The sequence below is a fragment of the Stegodyphus dumicola genome, chromosome 4 (assembly GCF_044657685.1).
Source record: "Stegodyphus dumicola isolate Sdum_Otavi_A_Nest chromosome 4, ASM4465768v1".
NCBI classification, from domain to species: domain Eukaryota; kingdom Metazoa; phylum Arthropoda; class Arachnida; order Araneae; family Eresidae; genus Stegodyphus; species Stegodyphus dumicola.
The window spans coordinates 79,595,036-79,620,068 of NC_140771.1; the positions used below are offsets into that span (position 1 = coordinate 79,595,036).

Here is a 25,033-nt window from a genome sequence, read left to right on the forward strand (position 1 = left end):
CTATATGTATGATTACCCATGCACAAATTTTTATATTATTAGTATGTGCCGCAGTAAAAAATATCTAAATACTTACCATTTAGAAACAAAAGATAATCAACAATCATAAAAAACAAAAAATACCTATTCTATTCGGTTCTTTTTTTTAACTGAAATACCTCAACTTAAACTATGATTTTAATTAAATTAAAAATACTTAAAAAATAATTTGCTATTCTTGCGACTAAAAACAAAAGATAATCAACAATCATCACCAACAGAAGATACGTATTCTATTAAGTTCTTTTTCTGAACTTGCATACCTCACCTTAAATTACGATTTTTGAAAATAATTTCCCTAATATTAAATTGATTTAACTCTAAATTTTAACCAAGATCTTAATAGAAAATTTCAATCCATAAATTATGGTTTTATTTAATCTAATCTTATCTAACCTTATCAAATTTGTGATGTACCATTTTGAAAAAACTGTTGCAATATTCTTGGACATTTATCTTGTGATAAAAAGTATGATTTTAATAATTCGTATATTTTTAAAATATTTTCTACAGCTGGTAAAAGAGCTAGTCATCATGTTTTGCTGTAACCAATAATTCTTTTATATTCAATTTCTGCACTTTCACAAAAATACTTCAAACTTTCGACACGCACAGTATATATATAAAAACACAAATAAATTTTTTGGTACTATTCGGTTTTGAGGGCCATAAAAAATCGCCAAGTCGAAAAAATCACCTGTTGATGCCAGTGCTACCAAAAATAATTGCAGCAACCCTAACGCAAGAAAGGAAGTATAATAGTAAATGACTATCTAAGATTGATGTTTTAGTTTAGATGAAATGTTAATTTCGTATAATACTTTTTTATTATTATAATTTATATAAAAAAGGCTAAACACGACTGAATGGAAGCTTAAGAGTAAATAACTATTTCAGATAATTTTTATAATTTATATAAAAAGTGCTAAACATAACTGAATGGATGCCTGCATCGTTATTTCGCTGCTGAGTTATCGCTAAAGCATAATTTCACCTCGTTAGTTGTTCAAACATAATTTTCTATAATGAATGATGCCTTTTCTATGAAAAAATTCCCAGTAAAGTGCAGAATTGCCCACTTATTTGTTTGCCGCTTTTTACAAGGGTAAAAACAATTGAATTTTTGTCAATTTTCTTTTACTTTTTAAGTGAAAATAGGTCGATGTGTACTCAGATAATGTCAAGGGTGTGCGCAGTGCCATTTTTGTGCAATCCTGGGACTTTTTTTTTAAAGCGATAATAGGTTGATGTGTACGTGGATACCGAGTATGTGCAATTCTTAAAAATGCGTCAAGCAGTGGGTGATACTGCACTTTACTCAAAATTCTATTGCAGACTTTTCGTCACGGGCAATTCCCAAATTGTTAAATCCCTAGGATATTAAAAAAAAAAAAAAAAGGTTTAAAAATTAAACTAGTATTTCAATAGCATCTTAAGAAATATAGAGCTATATAAACTACACACTCTGAAATCAGCGCGTACGCTAGATTTGGTGCGTTAAATGGGCACGTTTGCTAGATTTAGCGCTTTTGCGCATACATTTTTGCTGCAATTTTTTTATGGGTCTCAAAACGGAATAGTACCAATTTTTTAAATAATGTTTTCAGCATCCACTGGAAGTCAGATGCTGTTTGAATAGTATTGTGTAGAATGTGTGTTGCTCAACCTACTGAAATAATTTTTTGGTTAAAATGGTTCATAAGTTTCGTAAAAACGTTATTGATGCCTCTTCTAGCTTTTCCACCAAAATTTACGTTAGCGTCAACAATAAAATTATTGCCTCACAATAAAATTATTTTATTGTTTCAAGTTATTCTTTTTTAAAATAGTACTTATTGAATCAAAAATTATTTATGAAGTTTCACCCGGCAGCCGCCTTGATGGTGTAGTGGTTAGGGGAGCCTGACTGCGATACCGAAGGGCCTGGGTTCGAATCCCGGAGAGGGCATGATTGTAACTGTCCGTCCCTTCATAGGAGGCAATGGTGGCCCACCTATTAGGTGCCTCCATAATAAAGAGACAATCACGTCTGGCCTTAGTATAGATTAATGGACTCTGTTACAAAACTGTAACTGTTCACAATCTGCCATTGGGGGGGGGCACCCGGCAATGAAACAAAATCCAATATTCTAATTTTAATTCCTGTTTCTGGATCAAAAAGTCTTTTCCCACAATTGAAGAAGCATCGTAATATATGGATATAAATGTGCATTTATCTAATTCTATCTGCAATTGTGAAAATGAATATCATGAAAAATCATTACAGGTAATTGCTTCGGTTTTTGTCCTTGCACATGCAAATGTTTTGTCATACAATGTTTTGATCATTTGCGATGTACAATCAATTGATCTGAAACTTTGATTGTGGTTTATGGTGTGGAAAGCAAATAGCTCTTCAGCTAATGCTAGTTGTTCCTCCGTTAACAATACATCTTCCTTGACAAGACGTAACGATAATGATTGAACACCAGAGTAAATCTAACTCGTTACATCACCTAATTTAATTTACTCTGCATGCATTTTATGTGATTTTTATTTCTTTATATTCACTATAATAATTAATAAATAATAGGTAATATATTTTTACAGTACATTTAAAATAAGAAATGCAGATGCTTTCTAAAAAGCAGGACATTTTAAAAATCGGCGGGACTGTCCTTCCAAAATCGGGACGTGTGGTCACTGTATCATACTTTAATTTCTTATTCTTTTTTTGGATTAAATACATATTCATAAAAGCAAGAATGGTAGCATTTTTGGTGCATATTTCTTTGATGCCTAGTGTCATGAATTTGGTTTTGCTTCTTTCCCAGTGAGAGCTATCTTTATAACTATAGCTCAAGTCAGCATGTTTTTCATCTAATCATTTTTTTTTTTTCGCCAAATGCATTCTGTGACTTGTATTTGCCAGGGAATGAAGAATTGTGCATTCTGTTTCTTCAAGAAAGAGATGTTCTTCACAAAGAAAGACTATGTTCAAACAACCACCATATAAAATTTATTATAAATTTTAAATGAGACAAAAACCAAAATGGCTTTGGAACTTTAACTCATGCAGGGAAGGAAAAACAATCTTCAAACAAAAACATGGTTGAATGGATCATTCATTTTTTTTCATTAGGACTGTGTGATTCCTTTACCTATGATATCAGAAGTTTTTCAAACCAAAGCTAGCTTCAGTGGTTGATTGGAATAATTGCATGAGTAAGATACATGGTCCTATCATTATGAAGAATGCTATCAAATTATGACCATAGAATTTCTTTCATTACTGCTGTATGCTGTGATTTATAAGTGTCAGCAGTTAATGTCTGTTAAACCAAAGCTAGCTTAAAATGAACTGCAACACAAATATTGATTGAAATAATTACATTAGAGTGATGTGTACCATTTCCTTATCTTGGCCTATCATTATATAAATTCAATAAAATTGTGAAAACTGATGAAAATGTGTTCACACACTAAAAATCAAAGATAGGCTATGTTTTTCTATAATAGATTTTTGGAGGATTTTTTAAAATGAAATTAGATAATATTTCTTGCTTCAGTTCACAGTCATTCTAGTTCCTCTAGCATTTTGCCAAAAGTATGGGAAGGCTGAGACAAAAATGCTGCAGTATAGCACTCAAAATGTGTGGTATGGCTTTAATGGAAAAGTGCCAATTTATTTTATTTGAAGTTTGAATCTGATATTTATTTCAATGTGTGATTTTATTTTTTCATTTTAATTTTTAAAAAATGCTTCATTAAATTCATAAAACTGTTATGTCAACTGAATAGTATTTTATTTTAATCAAACATCACACTTTTTGACAGTATCTATTTTGAGTCACTAAAAATTCTCCCTTTTTGCCTAGATAATGTGTGATTTACTCCCAGATACAAGACAGTCTTCTATTATTTGTCCTTCTGAAAACATTTCTCCTAAAGAAAAATTGTCACAGTGTTCGAATGAAAATGAAAATGATAAAGATAATGCACCAGAAGTTTTAGAGAAACCTGATGCTTGCAGTTCAGGTAAACTAATAATTTTTGCTTGGCTAACGTTTTAAATACAATAAGAAATGATATAAAATGGATTAATTTGTGAAATATTTTACTGATAATTTTCACCTTGAAACCTCCCTCTTCTCCCTACAAGACTGCTGTTAAACAGGTCAATGTACAAAGTCTGAGAGTAAAGTTTCAGAACTACTGCTATTATTCTGTTAATATTAATCACATTATGACAGAGAGAAAAGGCATTAAAATATTTTTTTTTCTCTCTCTCTCTCTCTAACAAGGCATATGAAGCTATGAGAAAGTAAAAATCTGTCTATTTCTAAAACTTAGAAATTAGAGATATCCTGATCCTTGTTCTTATGGGTTCCCATATGAAATTAGAAAGTGAACATCAAACTTTGCAAGCAATTTCTTAGTTGAGATGATCAAAATTACTAATTCAGAAGTCAAACAACAAAAATCAGCATTATATTTTCAAAATTTTCACAGTATTGTTTGACTTGTCACAGAATATTGTTTTGTTGTTTGACTTTTGAATTAGTATTTGTTCAGCGTGTTATTGTGTGTTAATTATGATTAAAATTATTTACAAGAATGTCTGATGCTCATATGTTTGAATAGTAACTTGACATCTCATATAATTCAAGGAATGGGTGGCTCTCAGCTAACCATTCTAAGGAAATTGTGAGATGTTAAATGTATTTTGTGTTATCTGGAAGTTTTTTCCTCTTCAAAAGTATTCATAGTGTGAGATCGTACCTTTAAGATCATGACAGTTAGTTCTCCTGGAAGATTGCGCACTGTGTTTTTGCTTTTCTGTAGTATATGCTACAGAAAAAATTAATACTATCATATTTTGAGGATGAATTATTGAATAAAATAATTTTATAGTTCTTCCTTGATTCATGAGTAGCTATTCCCAAATATGTTGTTTTTAAGAAATAACTGTATCCTTTATATGTTTTTGGAAAAATGCGTAAGGGAATTAATACATTTTTAGCATAGTAATTTCATGAAATTTTGAAAAAAAATCTGAAGTAGCCATTTGTAATTATCAAATTTATAAAGGAGAAAATTCTGTGTTAAAATTTCACATTTTTTCATAGAATTTAATAAATTAATAAAATTACAAATGGAAATATTATTATGTATGCATTGTTATGCATACAATTCCATCATGACAGTTGTCAGAGCAAAATTATAAACTCGATTACACTAAAAATTAATTTTAATTAGGTAACGGCATGTTTGAAACGCAGGCTCTTGCATGAAGAATGTAATTATTTTATTTTAAATAAGTCAGAGTACCTTTTTTTCTTCTTGTTTGCATGTCGTCATTTTGAGTGTATCTTTCATCCTGTGAAATGAAAGTGTTAAATAAAGTCATTGCTGTGTTCCATCAATGGAGTTTGCTTCAACTGTGAAAGAAGTATCACAGTTTAGTCGCAATTAATGTGGCAGAGAGTGTGAAAATCATAAAATTTAAGTATCTTATTTTTGAGGTTTGCTTATTTAAGAGAACACATTTAATTCTGTGATTCCTGAGTGCATTAATTAATTAAAGTAATTAAATTAAGCTATTTTGAGGAAGCATAAAGAGCAGAGTGTTCATTAATTTTAAACATAGAAACAATGTCTTACTTAGGAAGAGCTTGTAAAGAAGATTTGCATAATCTCGCTGCTGAACTGAGAGTTCAAGTGACTGGAGATTTGAAAATAGTCAATTTAAAATCGAAAATTGTTGAAAGCAGATATTATGATGAAATATTTATCAAAGGAGTCTTAGACATAATAATACAAGAATGAAAATGGAGGGAAGAAGCAGAAGAACGGAGAAGGAAAGAGTAGTACAAATTACAGAAATTAAGACTTGAAGCAGAAACAAAGTCTCAAACTAACTGACAGGTCCAGCCAAAAACTGTATCACCTTATTCAGAAATTCGATGACAAGAAAGTATATATCAATCTATATTTGCTACTGTTTGAAAGGCAAGCAGAATAGGCTAATGTTGATAAGAAGAATATGTATCGCATTTACCAGGACTACTTCCTTATAAAATAACACAGTTAATAGCTAAAAAACCCTCCAATAAAATTAAAAACTATGAACATGGGAAGAGTTTATTGTTAAGATGGTTCGAGCTAAGCCCAGAAAAGTTTAGGCAAAAATTCATAAGACATCAAAAGACTACCGAATCCACATGGATGGATTTTAACTATGAAATAGAAAATTATTGCAAAGAATGTGTGACTGGCATGGGAGTTGAGACTTTTGATCATTTGCTAGACTTAATGGTGATTAACCAATTTAAATGTCGAGTTCCACCTAAAATTTGAGATAATTTTCTTGATGGGTGGGTAGAGATGATTTCAACCAAGAAACTAGCTGAAAAACGTGATGCATATGAAAACATCTACGGAAACTTTCAAAAAATGTCTGTAGTTCATTGGCAGAAAGAAAAATACAGTGCACAAACTCAAAGTAAAGTGAGTTCAGATAATAAAAATAAAACTGAAAATAAATGGTCATCAAGATTTAATTCGCCAAGTTGGTTCCATCGACCTAGAAGTCCATGTGCGAATGATAAATATGAAAAACGAAAGATGCCACAATGTTATTAGATGGATCCTATCGGCATTTAAGACCTCAATTTCCAAAACTTAAGAATAGTACTAAATCTTCTACTAATCTTTAACAGAATTAGTGCAAAACCAGAGGATAAAATTCTATTACTTTTTACTAGTATAGGTTATGTAAATGGTTATAAAATTCCTATATTAATAGATTCAAGTGCTAGTATTGATAAAGTTTGTTGCAGATACATCAAACCGGAAATGTTGACAGGTAAAAATGTGGGGGTACAACAGCTGTTAGATTTGAATCCAACCTGGTACCATTGGCTGAGGTCGAACTACATTGCGATCTCAGGTGAGTAATAACCCAGACTGCCATTATTAGAAATGAACTCAACAAAGGAAGGTATTTATTAAAAAATCGAACTTTGTGCTGTTGAATGAGCAAAGAAACAAATCTTATAGTCATCCTCAGCAGGTTAATGTCATCTCTATTAGAGCTCAAAGAAAACAGAAATAGTTGAACGTGATGAATAGAAGCTCTTAGAACCAATGGAGGAAGAAATTGAAGCATCCAGAGATGCCTTTGAAGAAGAATTTAAATTACCAAAATTAAATGTGGAAGATGAAGCTCTCATGAAAGTACTAAATATTGTCTAAAAAAAGGTTGAAAGTAATACCGTATATATGATTCCTGAAAGTGCAGGAAACAAATTAAATGTGCAAGAAAAAAGCTTTCCATTTAAATAAAATGTCGAAATGAAATTATTATGCGAAAACAATTCGTTTTTATTGTTTTTCTCTTTATTTTGTGGGGGTATCTCTTTTCAATTTTTGTTTTCCAAACTTTTTAAATTTTCTCATGGCCTATGCACATTTGGGCAGCAAACTGTCACATCTACCTGTAAATCGAATATACATAAATTGAAAGATGTTCAAGAAAATTTGAAAAATGATAAAGAAATTAATGTTGAGAATCCTTTTGCAATGCAGCATTATCATCATCTCCCGGCTTTCGATTTAATATCAAAGGCATTAATAATAATAGATGAAGAAAACAATTGTTGAAAGCAAATGGCAATTCAATATTATCCGAAAGGCACAGATAAACTGAGGAAAGGCATTGCTATGAATTATAGCCGAGGAACTGGTCCAGCATGGGAGAGTTCAATGCGCAGTCAAGAAAAAATTGAAGACTAATTTGAATATTGACCTTTCTCTTCCTATTTAAATGTGGTGTAAAACTATTTGTTTAAAGCTTAAAATTTGAGTCTTAAGGTTGGAAACTTATGAGAGAAGTTACCTTCTTTTAAAATAATTGAGAAAGCTGAGCTAGTAAACTTTCAAATTTTACAGAACTTTTTGCTTTGGAAAATGTCTCTGTTTGGGGAGAGGTTGTAACAGCTTTAAATATTGTTGTTAAAATCGTGTACAATTTAAATGCATGAACATTCATGTATATGTTAACGACAGTGTTTGAAATGCAGGCTCGAGAGCTGCATGCAGCTCTCGCACAAAGAATGTAATTATTTTATTTTAAATAAATTAGAATATGTTTTTTTTCTTCTTGTTTGCATGTCGCCATTTTGAGTGTTAAATAAAGTCATTGCTGTGTTCCATCAATGGAGTTTGCTTCAGTTGCGAAAGAAGTATTGCACTTGGTATCATGCAGCCCTTTTACATTAAAAAGTACTATGTTACAAATTTAGAAGTTAAGTTAGCCAATATTTGCAGCTAATTATACTGACTCTGTTACTAAGAAAGTGTCTAAGTTTATAATGTTTGGTTTTTCCTTTGTATAACTTAAATAAAGATCGGTTTCTTTTTGTAAAGTCTTTCTTGAAAAGGTAACTCCTTGTACTGGAGGTGACCATAGTGTATTTTGGCAGAGTTAAGAAATCTAGGCCTAAAATTGTTGCCTAAAATTGGAATTATTATGTTGCGATGTAATGTGAAGGAACTAGATACACGTCTTCGTTTTAAACACAAACTTATATTAAATAATTGCACAATACAAGTATAAACAAGAAAATGACATATAAAACTTGTAATACGAGAACAGAACAAAAATAGTGAAGAATAGACAGCATTCCAGCTGCCTTGGGTATGCGTTCGTCTGAGTCTGACAGTTCAACTGAATTAAATGTTCTTTGGCATAGTTCCAAAAGTGAAAGAGTCGGGTTGAGTTTTTCTGTTCCGGCGCACCGGAACATACTCCCACCCTATCAGGTATTAGTCCTGATATATGGGCAAAGGAGCTAATTTATGAATGTTTCATTTAAAAATAGAGCTTTTAGTTTTAACCGTGGCCACACGAACCAGTCCGTCAGCACCATGATGGAGTTTGACCACTTGTCCTAGTGGCCAAGAACCTGGAAGATGACCATCATCTAGTAACAGGATGATGGCTCCAATTTTCATATTCGGCTGAGTGTCCTTCCATTTATTTCTGGTTTGAAGAGAAGATAGATATGCTTTGGTCCATGATTTGCAGAAGTCCTTCCATATCTTTTGAAGGAGATCCCACCTATTCCGTATATTAGCAGGTCTAGTAAGAGGTAGTTCAGGAGGGGATAGGATCACGTCTCCTGTAAAAAAATGTGAAGGAGTGAGAATATTAATGCAATCAATGTCAGTATTGTTTACACTACATAACGGATGATAATTTAAAATGGCTTCTATCTGAGCCAATAGAGTTGTAAATTCTTCGAAAGTAAGTAGAGTTTCACCGATTACTCTTTTACAGTGATATTTGGTTGATTTAATTGCGGCCACCCAAATTTCTCCGAAATGAGGAGATGCTGGAGGGTATAAAGTGCCATTCTATTGATGCTTGACTTAAATGATGAGCATCAGCTTCGTTCTCAGGAAGTGAAGCCCACAATCGTTGTATTTTGCTGAGCTTCCGATTAGCCCCAACAAAGTTTGTTGCATTGTCGCTGTAAATGTGTCTTTTTGTCAGCGGTGAGGTGAGTGCAAGTGCGGGTTTGAAAATGAATGTGTCTGTTGAAGAGTTGCAAAATAATCCTAAGACTTTCGTGCTTTCCTTATCATTAGAAATTATTTCTAAATTAGTGTCCGTTGAACAATGTTCTTGAAATTTTGCAAGAAATGCATTTGAATTAGAATTCCACTTTCGTAGGTGGAAACCGTGCGTTTGTAAAATATTGGTAATTTCCTTACAAAGTGATATTGCATCACTATCGGTACTTGACCCCGATAGTAAATCATCCATGTATACATTGTGTAGTAAAGTATGAGAAACAGCAATACTTTGTGAAAAATCTAGGGAAATTTGCTTAATGCACCTAGTGGCTAGGAAAGAAGCTGGAGCTAAACCATATGTTACGGTGTTTAACTTGTATGTGCATATTTCTTCGTTAGGATTAAACCTCCAAAGTATTTGTTGGTAATTCCGATCCTCATCGGACACTAAAACTTGACGGTACATTTTCTCTCTGTCTGCTGAAAAGACTATTTCCGGAAATCGAAAATTAAGTAAAATTTCGAAAATGTCTCGTTGCAATTTAGGACCAACACCCAAGATTGAATTCAATGATTTACCACTGGAAGTTTTACATGAAGTGTCGAAAACGACTCTTAATTTGGTAGTTGTACTAGACGGCTTGATCACTGCATGATGGGGAAGGAAATATTGCTCATTCTGAAATCTATTTAAACAGTTTTGTGTGACCAATTCCATATGATCTAAATTTTCATATTCATGCATAAAATCCTTGTATTGGGTTTCAAATTCCGAGTTTTCTTTAAATTTATGTTCCATAGCATATAATCGAGATAGTGCAGCTGGTTTTGAATTACCTAATTAAGATTTAGATTTTAAAAATGGCAACTTCAGCACAAAACGACCATCTGAATAAATTGAGTAATTTTCCTGAAAATGCGTTTCAACAAATTGTTCTTCAGGTGAGAATATAGTGTCAGTTGAATTTGGTACTTCTTCTAACTCCCAAAACCTTTTCAATTTGCTATCAATATTTATTTCATAAATATGCAAGTTTGAAAGGGAATTTGATTTCGTTTGAGATTCCGGTAGTTTTCCGGATATGAGGAAACCAAAATTTGAGTTTTGAGCAATTAAATCACTTTGAGAACAAGTTATTTGTGCAGGAATTAAAATAGAAAACAAGTAGTCAGATCCTAGAATAAATCTATCTTATCCGGGATGTGAAAATATGGATCAGCTAACTTTACATTTTTCAAATGCGAAAAGTCTTTCTCATTTATTTTTTGGCTTGGAAGCGCAGCAGTTAGTTTATCTAATACAAATGCCTTAATTGGCATTCTCACTGATGTATCATGGACTGACATCAACTCAATTTCAACGCAACCTTTTGTAACTGCGACTTCTGAGTCAGCTAATACCTTGACAGGAAAACGCGCATTTTTTCTTTTAAATCCCAATAAATTAATACAAGCTTCAGATAATAATGTTGATTCGGAACCACTATCACAAAGCATTCTAATATTATGTTTTTGACCCATCGAATCAATTACACTTACATACGCAGTTGGCAGTAAGCCAAAAGTGTTTGAACGCTATTATTTTGAATTACAGTTCCATTTTTGTTTTCATTCGTACACGCAATGTCTGGTATTTCATTCGTGGTTGGATTCTTTCTTTGCTGTTCTGACTGAAAACTGCTCTCAGAAAGAGATGCAGATGTGGCATAACTTTTTAATTGATTTTCACACAGAGTACTATGATGCAATAACTGGCAATAATGACAATGATGTGGAGACCTACATTCAGATTTTTTGTGCTGACTAGACAAACAGTTTAAACAAAGATTATTTTTCCTAACAAATTGATTTCTTTCTTTGACAGTTAGTGCTTTAAATTTGGGGCATTTGAAAAGAAAATGATCTGATTTACACATAATACATTTGATACTTTTGTTAACAGAAAATCTTTTAACACTAGGTTGAGTCTTTCCTTTCTTTTTCGTGGAAAATTTCTAAAGAGGAACATCTATCATTTATAAATTGAATAAACATTTCAAAAGTAGGAAATTCCCCTTTTGCTGAAATTTCAGACCATTGTTTACATGTTTCGTTGTCAACCTTCTGTAATAAAATATAAATTAGCCAAACATCCCTTTCACTAGCTTTTAGATCAATAGATTTTAAACCTCTGATAATCTCATCAGAAGTATCAGCAATTTTTCGCAAATTAATTGCATTTGCATTAATTACACAAGATTGATCCATGAAAGTTTTTATTAGTGATGTGACAATTTGTTTTTTCTTATCATACCTAGATAAAAATTTTCCCCAGGCTTCCACATAACTATTTTCTGAAATGGGAATATGTTTAATAATAGAAGCCGGTTCATCAGTTAATAAACCCTTTAGATATTGAAATTTTTTAATGTTGCTTAAATTTTCATTGTTATGCACTAATGATACATATAAGTCCTTGAAAGACATCCAGTTTCTGTAATTACCGTTGAAAGATTGCATATTTATTCTCGGTAATTTAAAATTATTAGCAGTATTTGTAGTACTATAACCTGGTATTTGACGTTCATTAACATTAGTCACTTGCATATTAACCGTAACATTTAATTTCTCAAGTTCTTGTTGTAGTTTGACTTTGGTTTCATAATATTTTTTCTCAAATTCTTCCATTTCAGAACTTTCCGGCGGAAGTTCTGCGTCTGCCTTGTCAAAATCAGAATAAATGCTTTCAATTTTTTTAAGTTTATTCATCAAATCATGTTTTTCGAATAATTGCTTATCATCATTAATGAAATTTGAAATTCTGGTAAGAGCAGCTTTCGCTCTACCTCTACTATTTATTGCAATCTTAACCTTGTCTTCCAGTACGACGTAATGGTGCAATGAGGAAAACCAAAGTCAAACTTGTAAAAAAAAAAAATACTTATCCTGCTTGGTCTTTAAATGAAGTTCGAAGCTAAAAGTATCCAGTAATATCCAGTACTGTACCGAATGTAGAGTTGCAGTGCTGACGTACCCGAAATCAGAATTCCTTTAATCTCGCCGGTGCCTCCAAAATTTATTATGTTGCGATGTAATGTGAAGGAACTAGATACACGTCTTCATTTTAAACACAAACTTATATTAAATAATTGCACAATACAAGTATAAACAAGAAAATGACATATAAAGCTTATAATACGAGAACAGAACAAAAATAGTGAAGAATAGACAGCATTCCAGCTGCCTTGCGTATGCGTTCGTCTGAGTCTGACAGTTCAACTGAATTAAATGTTCTTTGGCATAGTTCCAAAAGCGAAAGAGTCAGGTTGAGTTGTTCTGTTCCGGCGCACCGGAACATAACTCCCACCCTATCAGGTTTAGTCCTGATATACAGGCAAAGGTGAAAGTTTATTAATTGCTCTCTTGAAAACACCAGTTTTATTTTTGACTGTAGCTACAGGAACTAAGCCGTCCTTGCCCGGATGGACATCAATGATCCGTCCTATAGGCCAAGCTAGAGGTGGAGATCCATCTTCGGTGATAAGAACCACCATGTCGATTTTTAGATTGGGTCTGTTGTGCTGCTACTTGGATCTCTGCTGAAGAGAAGTCAAATATTCCCTTTTCCATCACTTCCAGAATCCCAGACGTAGATTCTGTACAAGTTCCCACCTAGGACTCCTTGTGCGTAAAGTCTGATGGCACTCTGGAAAGGAAGTTAAAGTATAACCAGTAATGAAATGAGAAGGGGTTAAAACATTAATACAGTCAATATCAGTATCGTTCACGTAAGTAAGTAGACGTGAATTCAAAATAGCCTCGATCTGAGTAAGTAGTGTTGACAACTCTTCGTAGGTTAAAAGAGTCTCTTTCAATACTCTTCTCAGATGAAATTTCGCTGAGCGAATGCCGGCTTGCCATATTCCTCCGAAGTGGGGCGAAGCAGGCGGTATAAAATGCCATTCAATAGATGACTTAGTTAGTTCTCGGGAAACCGATTCTGTTGCATACACGGAAGACCAAATCTGATTTAGTTCTTGTAGTTTTCCGCATGCTCCCACAAAATTGGTACCGTTGTCACTGTAAATGTGCCGTGGTGCACCGCGACGTGAAATGAAACGTCTAAGTGCAGCGATAAACGAGTCTGCCGTCAGGTCACTGACTGCTTCTATATGCACAGCTTTAGTCGACAAGCAAACAAACAGAGCTATATAGCCTTTCGTTGTTTTAGAGCCACGACCCTTATTAAATTTCATGGTAATAGGACCAGCGTAATCCACACCAGATGCGTAAAAAGGTCGTTCCAAAGTCACACGATGTTCAGGTAAGTCACCCATCAATTGCGGATTTGAAGCAGCTTTAAATCGATGACATATTAAGCAATGGTTGACACAACTGCGTATCAGTTTCTTCCCTCCAATTATCCAGTAAGATTGTCTGATGAGGTGTGATAATAACGAAGGACCAGCATGAAGGTAAGTAATATGAAGTTCTTTCACTAGTAATTCGCTAAATTTATGTCGAGAAGGAAGTATGACAGGATGTTTGATGTTAAATGCTAAAGATGAATTTCGAAGACGTCCTCCCACCCGTAAGAGACCATCTTTATCTACGAATGGATACAAAGAACGTAGTTGGCTCTTCTTGGGTAAAGGTTTATCTCCCTTAATACATTGTAAATCATCTTTGAAATAATGATTCTGAATCCAACGAATAATGAAATTTTCTGCTACTCGAATCTCTAGAAATGTTAGTGGCATAAGGCAGCTGTAGTTAATGTTACTACTTGAAATGTTCTGAGTAACATGATGCTTCTTGCAATTAATAATAAATCTTTGGCAGTAAGCCAGAATACGAACAATTTTACAACGAGAAGAATAATGCTCGAACAAATTAGCTAATAAATCATTCGATCCACGTATGTGAGAAATAAAAATAGGATCAGATCTTTGTTCAGCCTTTACTTCAGTATAATCTTCAGATTTTAATTCATATTTAGGCCATTTTTCCTCTTCCTGACGCAACCATGGTGGACCATTCCACCACAAAGTACAATTTGGTAGGAGTTGAGGTTCAATACCATGAGAAGCAATGTCTGCAGAATTCATTTTAGAGGGAACATGATTCCAATGTTTAATAGGTATCACTTCTATGATTTGAGATGTTCTGTTTGCCACAAAAGTTTTCCACTTACGTGGACGAGCTGATAGCCAAGACAGAACTACCCTGGAATCCGTCCACGCAAAGATTTCAAAATCAAACTTCTTTAAAATGTTCAATAGAGATCACATTAATCTGGTCAACAAATACGCAGCACAGAGTTGTAATCGAGGAATGGATACCTGCTTTATAGGTGCGACTTTAATCTTTGATACCAAAAGATTAACCTTAACTGTATCGTTGCATTTTTGGCGACAGTAAATGGCTGCCGCATAGGCCTGCGAAGATGCATCGGAAAATCCATGTAGTTGGATAACACTGTCCGTTGTAAGTATTACACATCTCGGAATTTCACAATTATTGATTTGACTGAATGTCTCTTGAAATTTAAACCAATCATCTGAGATATGCTGGGGAAAAACTGAATCCCAGTCGCCTTTAACTAACCACAGCTTTTGATAGAATATTTTAATCAATATAGTACAAGGAGATAAGAGACCTAAGGATCGAAAATGCGAGCAGATTCTGCCAATATGCGCCTCTTTGTTACAGGTGCGTTGATGTGCAGTGTAGCTTTAAAACTGAAGGTATCAGTAGTTGAATTCCAAAAAAGTCCTAAGACTTTCGAACTCAAATTAGGAGATATCTCAAAATCAGAATTCAATGAACAATGTTCCTTAAATTCAGTTAAGAATTCTACAGAATTTGAATTCCACTTCCTCAAATCAAAACCACGTGCATGTAAAATTGAAGATATTTTCTTGCAGACAGATACTGCATCATCAACTGTATTTGCACCTGACAATAAGTCGTCCATATACATATCCTCTTGCAATATATGAGATACTTCTGATTCCTCTTTAGACTAAAGCTACCTGCTTCAGACATCGAGTTGCTAAAATTGAAGCTGAGGAAAGATCATAAGTAACTGTTTTCAACTTGTACGTGCGCATTTTATCACTGGAATTGTATCGCCAAAGTATCAATTGATAATTCTGATCTTCAGGGGCTACCATCCCCTGACGATACATCTTCTCCACATCGGCTGTGAAAACAATTTTAGGAAATCGAAAATTAATCAAAATCTCAAAAATATCTCTTTGTAATTTCAGACCTACCCCTAAAATAGAATTCAATGATATACCATTTTCAGATTTACAGGATGCATCAAAAACTACTCTTAATTTTGTCGTTGTGCTAGAAGGTTTAATGACCGCATGATGAGGAAGATAAAACTTTTCCATATCTGATCTGTTAGATAAATCATCATTAATCACAGTCATATGTCTTAACTGTTCATATTCATGTAGGAAATCTTTATACTGTTTTTCAAATTCCGGATTATCTTTGAATTTTCGTTCCAGGGAACGTAACCTAGAAATTGCTGCCGGTTTTGAATCACCCAACTTCAAATGTGATTTATAAAATGGAAGTTTTACAACAAATCACCCATCTGAATTAACAGCATGAGTGTTTTGAAAATGTGATTCGCAAAATTGTTCCTCAGGTGTCAGAAACTCCTTTTTCCCAACATCGACAATATCCTCCATTTCCCAGAAACGCTTAAGTTCGTAATCAATATTTATATTATCTTCTAACTTTATGAAGTGTGAATTTGCTGTTTTTGGGCCTTCCATATTATTTCCGACCTTTCCAGCAATCACCCAACCAAAAATTGTATTTTGAGCTACAGGCTCATTTTTCGAACCATATATTTGGCCACATCTTAAAACGGAGAAAAAATAATCAGCTCCTAAAATCAAATCAATTTCTTTGGGTTGAGCAAAATTCGGATCCGCTAACGGAATAGATTTAATGTATTCTATATGCTTTACATTAATAACTTGTTCCGGCAATGGCAAAGTTAACCTATCCAAAATGTATGCGTTAACATCAATTACTTGATTATTTAACTTTTACTGAATTTTAAAATCAACAGAACCACGAGTTTTGGAAGGTGGCACTCCACCAATTCCACGCAAAAGTAACCTTTGATTTGTTCTTTTTAATCCTAATCTTCGAACAGCTCATTCAGAAAAAAACGAACTTTCACTTCCGGAATCCAATAATAATTTAATTTCGATAGTTTCACCACTGGATGAAAATGTGAGTGTGAGAACTGTAGGCAAAATCGCCAAGTTGCAATTTTGAATCATATTACTGACAACTACCTGACCTTGACCCTCGCATGATTCATTCGAAATTCTCTCTGGAGTGCTTTCGTTTTCATTTGGAGCTTTTAAAAGCTGTACGTTGTTAGCTTTAATATCTTCATGCAACAAACTATTATGTGTTTTTGAATTACATAAATCACACTTTAACTGTGAATTACAGTTTTTGATTAGATGTGAATTTAAACATAAAAAACACAATCCTTGTTTTCGTACAAAGTTCTTTCTAGCAGTAACATCCAAATTCTTAAATTTAACGCATTTATATAACGCATGAAGTGCGTTACATTTCGAACATTTAGTATTACTAAATTTAGAATTCTGTAATGTTTTAGAACTAACATTACTACTTTTATCAACAACTTTAGCTTCCGCTTCTTTATTTATGATAATTTTGAGAGAAGAACACCTTAAATTTAAAAATTCAAAAAATGATTCCAATGTAGGAAAATCATCTTCCGCTGTTTTCTGTGCCCATAACTTTCGAGTTTCTGAATCTACCTTTTGAAGCAACATAAATATTAACCATGGATCCTAGAAGTTGCTTCGTCACCAAGAGCTTTTAAATCTCTGATAACATCATCGGAAGTATCAGCTAATTGTCGTAAATTAACATTATCAACCTGTGAAATACATTTTTGATCCATAAATGTTTTAATTAACGATTGTACGATTTGTTTCTTTTTATCATACCTAGCGAGCAATTTGCCCATGAAATGCAATACTGTTCTCTTGGATTATACAGGTTTTGATGTTTCAAATTTATAACGCCTTTAGAAGTCAGTCTGAAACATAAAAATATGAATAATTAATAATATGTTATAAAATTTTAATATGATTGGTATATGCACTTATAATAAATTTTAAAATATTATAGGTTTCTTTATGTAATTTTAGCCTCTTCCTGGAATCATTTAATCTGCATCTACTAATTTATTAGTTTAAGTTTTTGATATGTATTATTTTAACTAATGCAGTATCAAAATCACAGAGAGAGGATGAAAATAACTATAATTTCAAATCTACTGGGTATGAGCATGTTATTAAATTTTTATAGTGCGAGAGTAACAGATCATCGCTTCCAAATCATGATAGCAAAGCACTAGATAAAATATGAAGTTTTAAAGATATCAAAACACGGAACAGCAGATGAATATCATATTGCTTGGTGACTTACAGTTCCCCCTCCCAGTTTGGTAGTTATAGTGCATAATAAAGCTGCTCAGTATTTAACAAAGGTAATGAAATTAATCAATCAGTTCGTTACCATAATTACTTCATAGAAACCAATCTAATCAATGCTGAAATCACCACCAAAGCTTGGTGCCTGTCCTAGCTTCAGATACCAGATAAGCCACAAGAACCAATAATTTTATAAAAAAATTCACATTTTAAATTTAAATAATTTTTAGGTATTAAAACTTAAATTTGTCAATTCATAATCATCAGTTTTGTAATTAAAAATATGGGAATTATTCTAAAGAGGTTATAAAATATTGTTAGTAGACTTATGTAAACTATGATTGTTTTTATTAGACATTTCCTATTTTTATTTTAGTATCTAGGGAAATTCTACAAAAATTGGCATATGGTACTCTTTCATTATATCTGGATGATACAAAAAAGATATCTTCCAGCTTAAATGAACTTACGTAAGTTTTTTAATTGATTTATTTCAATAATATAAATTATATATGAACATGATTAAAGTGATAACTGAGAACAAACTTTAAATTTTATTGAAGATTTTATATCTAAAATTCAGAATTTAGCATGTGCCCAAGCCATTATTATCAATATTATTGATCTAACTGTACAGTGTTTATTATGATGTAATCACTTTTTCTTATAACAGGCGGAATCAGAATATTGTTATTGAAACTTTAGAACAAGAAAATTCAAAATTATCTGATGCATTGAAAATGTATAACCTTGATGAAATGGTGAGCTTTATGTCTTTTAATGACTTTTATAAATTTTTTAATTGAAATAAATTTTTTTATATTTAGCAATTTAAATGCTATGCTTACACTTCTGGAAAATTTGCTCATGATAAATTGTAGGTAGTGAGAAATTATGTAACAATATTTTAATAGTAAATTATATAATAATATTTGAAAGTAGAAAAGAAATTAACATTTTTAAAAATGCGATATCGATTTTCCTATCAGCAGTTAAGTGGAAATGCACAGCGTAAAATTTAAATGCCAAACACCACTGTATATGATTTACTTAAATGTAAAGAATAATCAAAACAAAATCGAAGTGTAAAATTCTGCATGCTTAAAAACTGAAAACTGGCTCGTATTCATGTTATAAAAGGGGTACTGGCTTATGTTTATGTCTTGCATGTGTGACTAAAGCACTGTATGCTCTGTGTTGCTCTTGAAGTAAAGCATGTAAGGCAGCCAACCCATTCTTTGGCCATCATTTCAAAATTAATCCATTTTGTATCATACATATTGACTTGTATGATTTTTTTTAATAATTTTTCCAAAAACCTCTGTAGTTAATTATCGAAGGCTAATTTTTTATGAATTGTGCCTTATTTTTATAAAGATGTCAAAATTCCTTCCATCATGATGATTTGTTTGTTGCAATGTATTTTTGGCACATGTGAACTTTCTGAATACTATTGTTCACCACATGATTGGGCAAATCCACATATTTTTCAGGGTGAGGGAAGAAATGTTGGAGCATGCCTTCACTTCTACATGTCTGTATTGTGTATCGCTAAATCTGATGATTTATCACCATTTTACTGACTTTAAAATGAATTTAGTTTGATAACCATCGAGTTGGTGATTTGCATGCTTGAATTCCCCCCCTTCCCGAGATGTATGAATATTATTGTGATATCTTAAACTTCCGAAGACATAATGACATGATATAAAGGATATATTTTCCAATTATCTGGTTTTAAAATATCTAATTTCCATTTTTGGCATTTTTTGGAAAGGGGGGTCAAAATATGAAATTAGCATGGTACCTTATCTGATTTGGTGATTGCAAAATATATCAAATAGTGCTAAATAGTGTTTGCACATTACTATAAAAAATTATCAATAAAGAAAATAAAATTAGTAAAAAACAATATTTTCTGTATTTTAGACTATTTTACAAGGGTAAATTTCTTTGTACAGTCAAAAGTCGTTAATTCGGACACCCATAATCCGGAATGATCTATAATCCGAACCTCAAAGTTAAAAACTTTCTGCACATGCACCGCGTTGGCACATGTGCACAGGCGTTTTACGCGTGCGCGTAAGAGCTTGACTACTGCGCATATGCGTGTGCGCAAGTGCAGAATACATTTTCGCCTGCGCGCTTAATGTATAATGGAGGGTGTAAGCTAAAATTATCTAATTATCTATTTCAGTTAATGTTAATGATTGCGTTGTTCCTTAATCTTCGAATTGGATCCCGCTTATTTTTTTTTGCAGACTGTAAGAGCAATTTTATAAAAGTAAACTTGAACTTTCGATTATGTCAAATAGAATTTCCGATGCTGGAACTTCCAAAGGATCTATAAAACGAAAGTATGTTTCGATGTCCAACAAACAAAAAGTGGAATTGCTGCAAAAAATGGATAAAGACATGAAGAATGTGACAGAGAGGTTAGTGAAAATGAAAACATTTCAATTGACAAGTTAGTCTGTATTCTTGGCACAGCAATTAACGGGACTTGAACAGCGGAACTTAGTAACTGAACAAGAAATTATGTCTGTTTATAGAATTAAAGAGAAAGTATTATCACATAAAACGAAGCAACTTAAACAACTTACATTGAAAGAAATGTTTAATAAAGTAAACAAATAAATATTAAGCTTTTTTTTTTTTTTTTTTTGTAAATTTTGATACCCTTTAGATCATAATTGTTCTTTATTTCATAAATTACTGTTTCATATTTTTAATTTTAGAATTTCTGCATGCCATCTTACGAGATTTAAACTGATGATCTATAATCCAGAAAAATCGATAATCCGGAATCGCCGAAGTCCCGACAAGTCCGGATTAACGACTGTTGACTGTATTAAAGAATAATGTAAGAATTCTTTTTATTCAAGAATTCAAGGGGAATATTTATGCATTATATGTGAATGTGAATAAAGATGGTTTGTATTTTGAATAAAATGCTATTTTTTGCATTATAAAGGACTTCTTATTAAATTGGTAAAGCCTTCAGTAATAAAAAAAATTTAAGATTTGACAGAAATTAAGGAGAAGAATATTTTGCATGTGTTTTACATCTTTGAAATTGCATGCAATTACATCATCAGAAATTGTTATTTTAAAAGAAAGTGATAATTCTTCTTCTAATTGTGCTTGATATTTTATGTAAAAATTCCCCTTTCTATTCACAAAGAAATATGGTGTGTGGAATGTGTGTGTATGGTGTATGAAGTATAGAAGGGGAGAAAATGATGATATAGTATGCCATGAACTGCAAAAACAATTTAAGACATTGCAGTGTGAGAAATTTGTACAGTCTAAAGACGTTAGTATGGATGCTTTGGTTGGTTTCATAGGAAAGATACATACTATAGTAGATGGAATTCCTAGATATGACTGGATCACATATATTCTGAAAGCTATAATAACCAAACTCGTAATAATGTGAAATGTGAATGTTATTTTACCATTGTTAAAAATAAATAACTAAAATATTAAGGCTCTTTTATGGCAACATAAACTTTTGAGAATATTTTGATTCTTAAACATAAAACAGTAATAAATGTTATAAAGCTGTTTTCTTTAAAGGGTTTTCTTTTCCTAATTACATTTCTAATATGTGCAAATTTTGTATTTCCTGATGTTTTGAATTTTTTCCTGAAATCTTCAGGTTTTTACTGTGATGAGATTTCCAGGTATGTTATACTGTTGTATTGTGCATTAGTACATTTCCTTTAGTTAGCACAGTTGTAATCAAAGAATCATTAAGTCAAAATAACTACGAAATCTTTATTTTAACAAGTATGAGAATTCTGCTTAGATTAAGTAGAACACCAATTAAAGTAATCTTCACAGACATTAAAAATTGAAGTATTGAAAAAATAACTTACGTCATCATCAGGCTTACCCATTTAGGCAATAAAAAAGAGAAACACAAACATATTTTGACACAGTACCTGAAAGAGAAATCACTAACTGAATTAGACCTTTCGCTCAGATACAAGTAGCTAAGATGAGAATTGAATGTCCCCGACATTCGCTTTCTCTTGCCAGTATATATCTTTGCCCATGTTTTCTTTTATGCTTTTGAGTTTCATTATGCAAAAATAGCTAAATTTATGCTAACATTGCCCCTGTTTTGCTAATGAAACTCATACCATTTGCAATTGATTCCTGCAAAACTGAAATTTAGCTTTAGGAATTGGTTTAGTCATAATATCAGCAACCATTTGCTCTATTGAAAGGTAAAGTTTTACTATGCCTTTGTTATGCAAGTTGCATATATGATGAAATTTTGTATCAATATGTTTTGTGCACGAACTAAACTTTTCAGATTCTGGAAGTTTTATTGTTTATTGGTAGAGTTTGGGGTAGATTAAAATCTTCTGTTAATTTTAATAGCCATAGTAATTCTTGCATAGCTTGCGATAGTGCAACATATTCAGCTTCTGCTGAGGATAATGAGATGCATGTTTGTTTTCTAGAAAACCATGAAATACGATTATTGCCTAACAAAATTACTCTTCCTTATCTTCACTATCTTGTCCCCAATCAGCATCTAAATAAACTATAAGATTAGGTTCTTCACTCGACAAAATTTGTGGAGATAAATGCTTTGTCGTGTTTAAATATCTAATGATTCTTTTTACAGCAGTCTTTTTGACGTGAATTATTACACTTTCTGCTAAGTATGTGAGTTGAAGCTGTGGTATCTGGTCTTGTGATAGATGATATATACAAAAGACTTCCAATAGCTTGGAGAAATTCATCATTTGAAGTTAGGAGATTTTCTTCCTTCTTTAGACTGTAAAAATTTGGTGTACTAGTGCATTTCGCTTTTCCAAGTTGAAATTGTTTGACTAGTTGATTTATTTTGTTTTTCTGAGATAAGAGATAACTTTCATCTTTCTTTAACGTTTATTTCTATGCCGAAATATTTAGCTTCACCAAGATGTGTTATTTCATGTTTCTTTAAATCATTAATTACTTGAAGAATTAGTCCTTCTTCTGCAGACCTTATTAGGATATCATCAACATATACAAATAAATTGATTATTTGATGATGATTCTCTTTTGTGAAAAAAAAAAAAAAAAAAAAAACATGGATCTGCTTTGCTTTGACGGAACTCAAGATTCTTCAATGTATTTTCAATTTTTGTATTCCAGCATATATATAGCTGCTTGTTTGAGACCATAACGGGACTTCTGCATTTTACAAACTTTATATCTTCCTTCCGGAACTACGAATCCTTCTGGTTGTTCCATATATATTTCTTCATTTAACTTGCAATTCAAAAAAGCTGTTTTAACATCTAGTTTATGTACCTTGGCATTATTATATTCTGCCCATGCTAAGAAAACTCATATTGTAGTGTGTTCACTACTGGTGAAAAAGTTTCATCATAGTCACTACTGTATTTTTGAGTAAATCCTTTGGCTACTAATTGTGCTTTGTATTTTATCTTTTTACCAGTTTCATGATATTTGGTTTTAAACACCCATTTGCTGCCTACTGCATGTTTTCCTGGTGGTAAATCTGTAATTTGATAGGTTTTGTTTTCTTTTAGAGAGTTTATTTCTTCACCCATCGCCTTGATCCAAGCTTCTTGTTCATGTTTTGGTCAGCTTAGAATTTCTTCAAAGCTTTCTCGATCTTTATTTTGAGATAATGTTGATTCTTCATCTTCTGCTTTATAGGAGAATCTTTCCAGTGGAACCCCTTTGGCTGATCTGCTAGAAACCTTTCTTTCTACATTTTCTTCACATTTATTTAACTCTTCAGATCCTTTTGAATCTTCTGTAAAATCATTGCCAAGAGACGTTTCTTTATTATTTTCTTCATCGTTTTGAGAGTTGTCAAAATGAATTAATTCCAAATCTTCAGCATTATTTTCTACATGTTTGTCAGATGTAGGCAAGTTTTCTGAAAATTTAACAGTTCTACTTATTATTATTTTCCTTCCACCTACATAAATCCTGTATCCTTTGCTTTGTAAATCATATCCTACAAATATTCCTTCGTGTGCTTTATTGTCGAATTTTCACCGATTTTACTTGTTCACGTAATAATATGCTTTACAGCTAAATACTCATAAGTGACTTAAGTGTGGTTTTCTACCATTCCACAATTCACACAGTGTTTTGCCCGTGGCTTTAGTTGGTAACCTATTTTGGAGACAGGTGGCAGTAGCTGCTGCTTCAGCCCAGAATCCTTTTGGTAATTTGGAATTCATTAGCATAGCTTTAATCATTTCTATTAAAGAGCGATTATTCCTTTCTGCGATACTGTTCTGTGCTGGATAATAAGGAACCAAAGTTTGATGAAAAATGCTAAGTTTCTTTAAGTAATTTTCAGTAGCTTCATTACAGTATTCTGTACCATTGTCAGTCTGATAACTTTTATCTTCTTTCTAAATTTATTTGTTGTCGATGCAACATACTGTTTTAAGTTTGTCGAATACTTCATCCTTTGAAGCAATAAAATTAATTTGAGTATAACGCGAATAGTCACCAATAAAGGTTACGAAATATTTTTTTCCCTCCTAAGCTGTTAACTTTAGTTGGCCCTCACACATCTGTGTGCACTAAATCTAGTGGATTTTTAGATCTAAAACCCATTTTTGGATAAGGTTTCTCTGCTAGTTTCGCTTTTATACAAGTAGAACATTCAACACTATGAGTGCATTTATCAAGTTTAGTTGCATCTGCCAAATTATTTTTCTCGAGTGTTTTTATCGCATCTATATTTTTGTAGCCTAATCTTTGATGCCATTTTAGTGTGCAGTTTGTATTAGAACATGAAATAGCAGTGGCGTAGCTAGGAAGGGGCAAGGGGGGACATCTGTCCCCGGGTGCAACGTTCAGGCAGTGCCAAATTGATGCTACAAAATTTTTAAATGAAATGTTTTCCATTCTTGGCATACAGAAAGGGGCGCAAAATCTTCAGTTGT

The 25,033-nt window shown here is 32.4% G+C and overlaps 1 protein-coding gene across 2 annotated transcripts in view; it reads left to right on the top strand.

The window, feature by feature from the left end:
- Window positions 1–25,033, top strand: part of Pldn (biogenesis of lysosomal organelles complex 1 subunit pallidin) — a 69,234-nt gene that overhangs the window by 29,864 nt on the left and 14,337 nt on the right. For both annotated transcript variants that reach the window (XM_035361153.2, XM_035361154.2), the window contains exons 2-4: window positions 3,897–4,056; window positions 18,469–18,562; window positions 18,766–18,853. In XM_035361153.2, coding sequence (XP_035217044.1) covers window positions 3,900–4,056; window positions 18,469–18,562; window positions 18,766–18,853 — 339 coding nt within the window. In that variant the 5' untranslated portion in view covers window positions 3,897–3,899. The remainder of the gene's footprint in view (window positions 1–3,896; window positions 4,057–18,468; window positions 18,563–18,765; window positions 18,854–25,033) is intronic.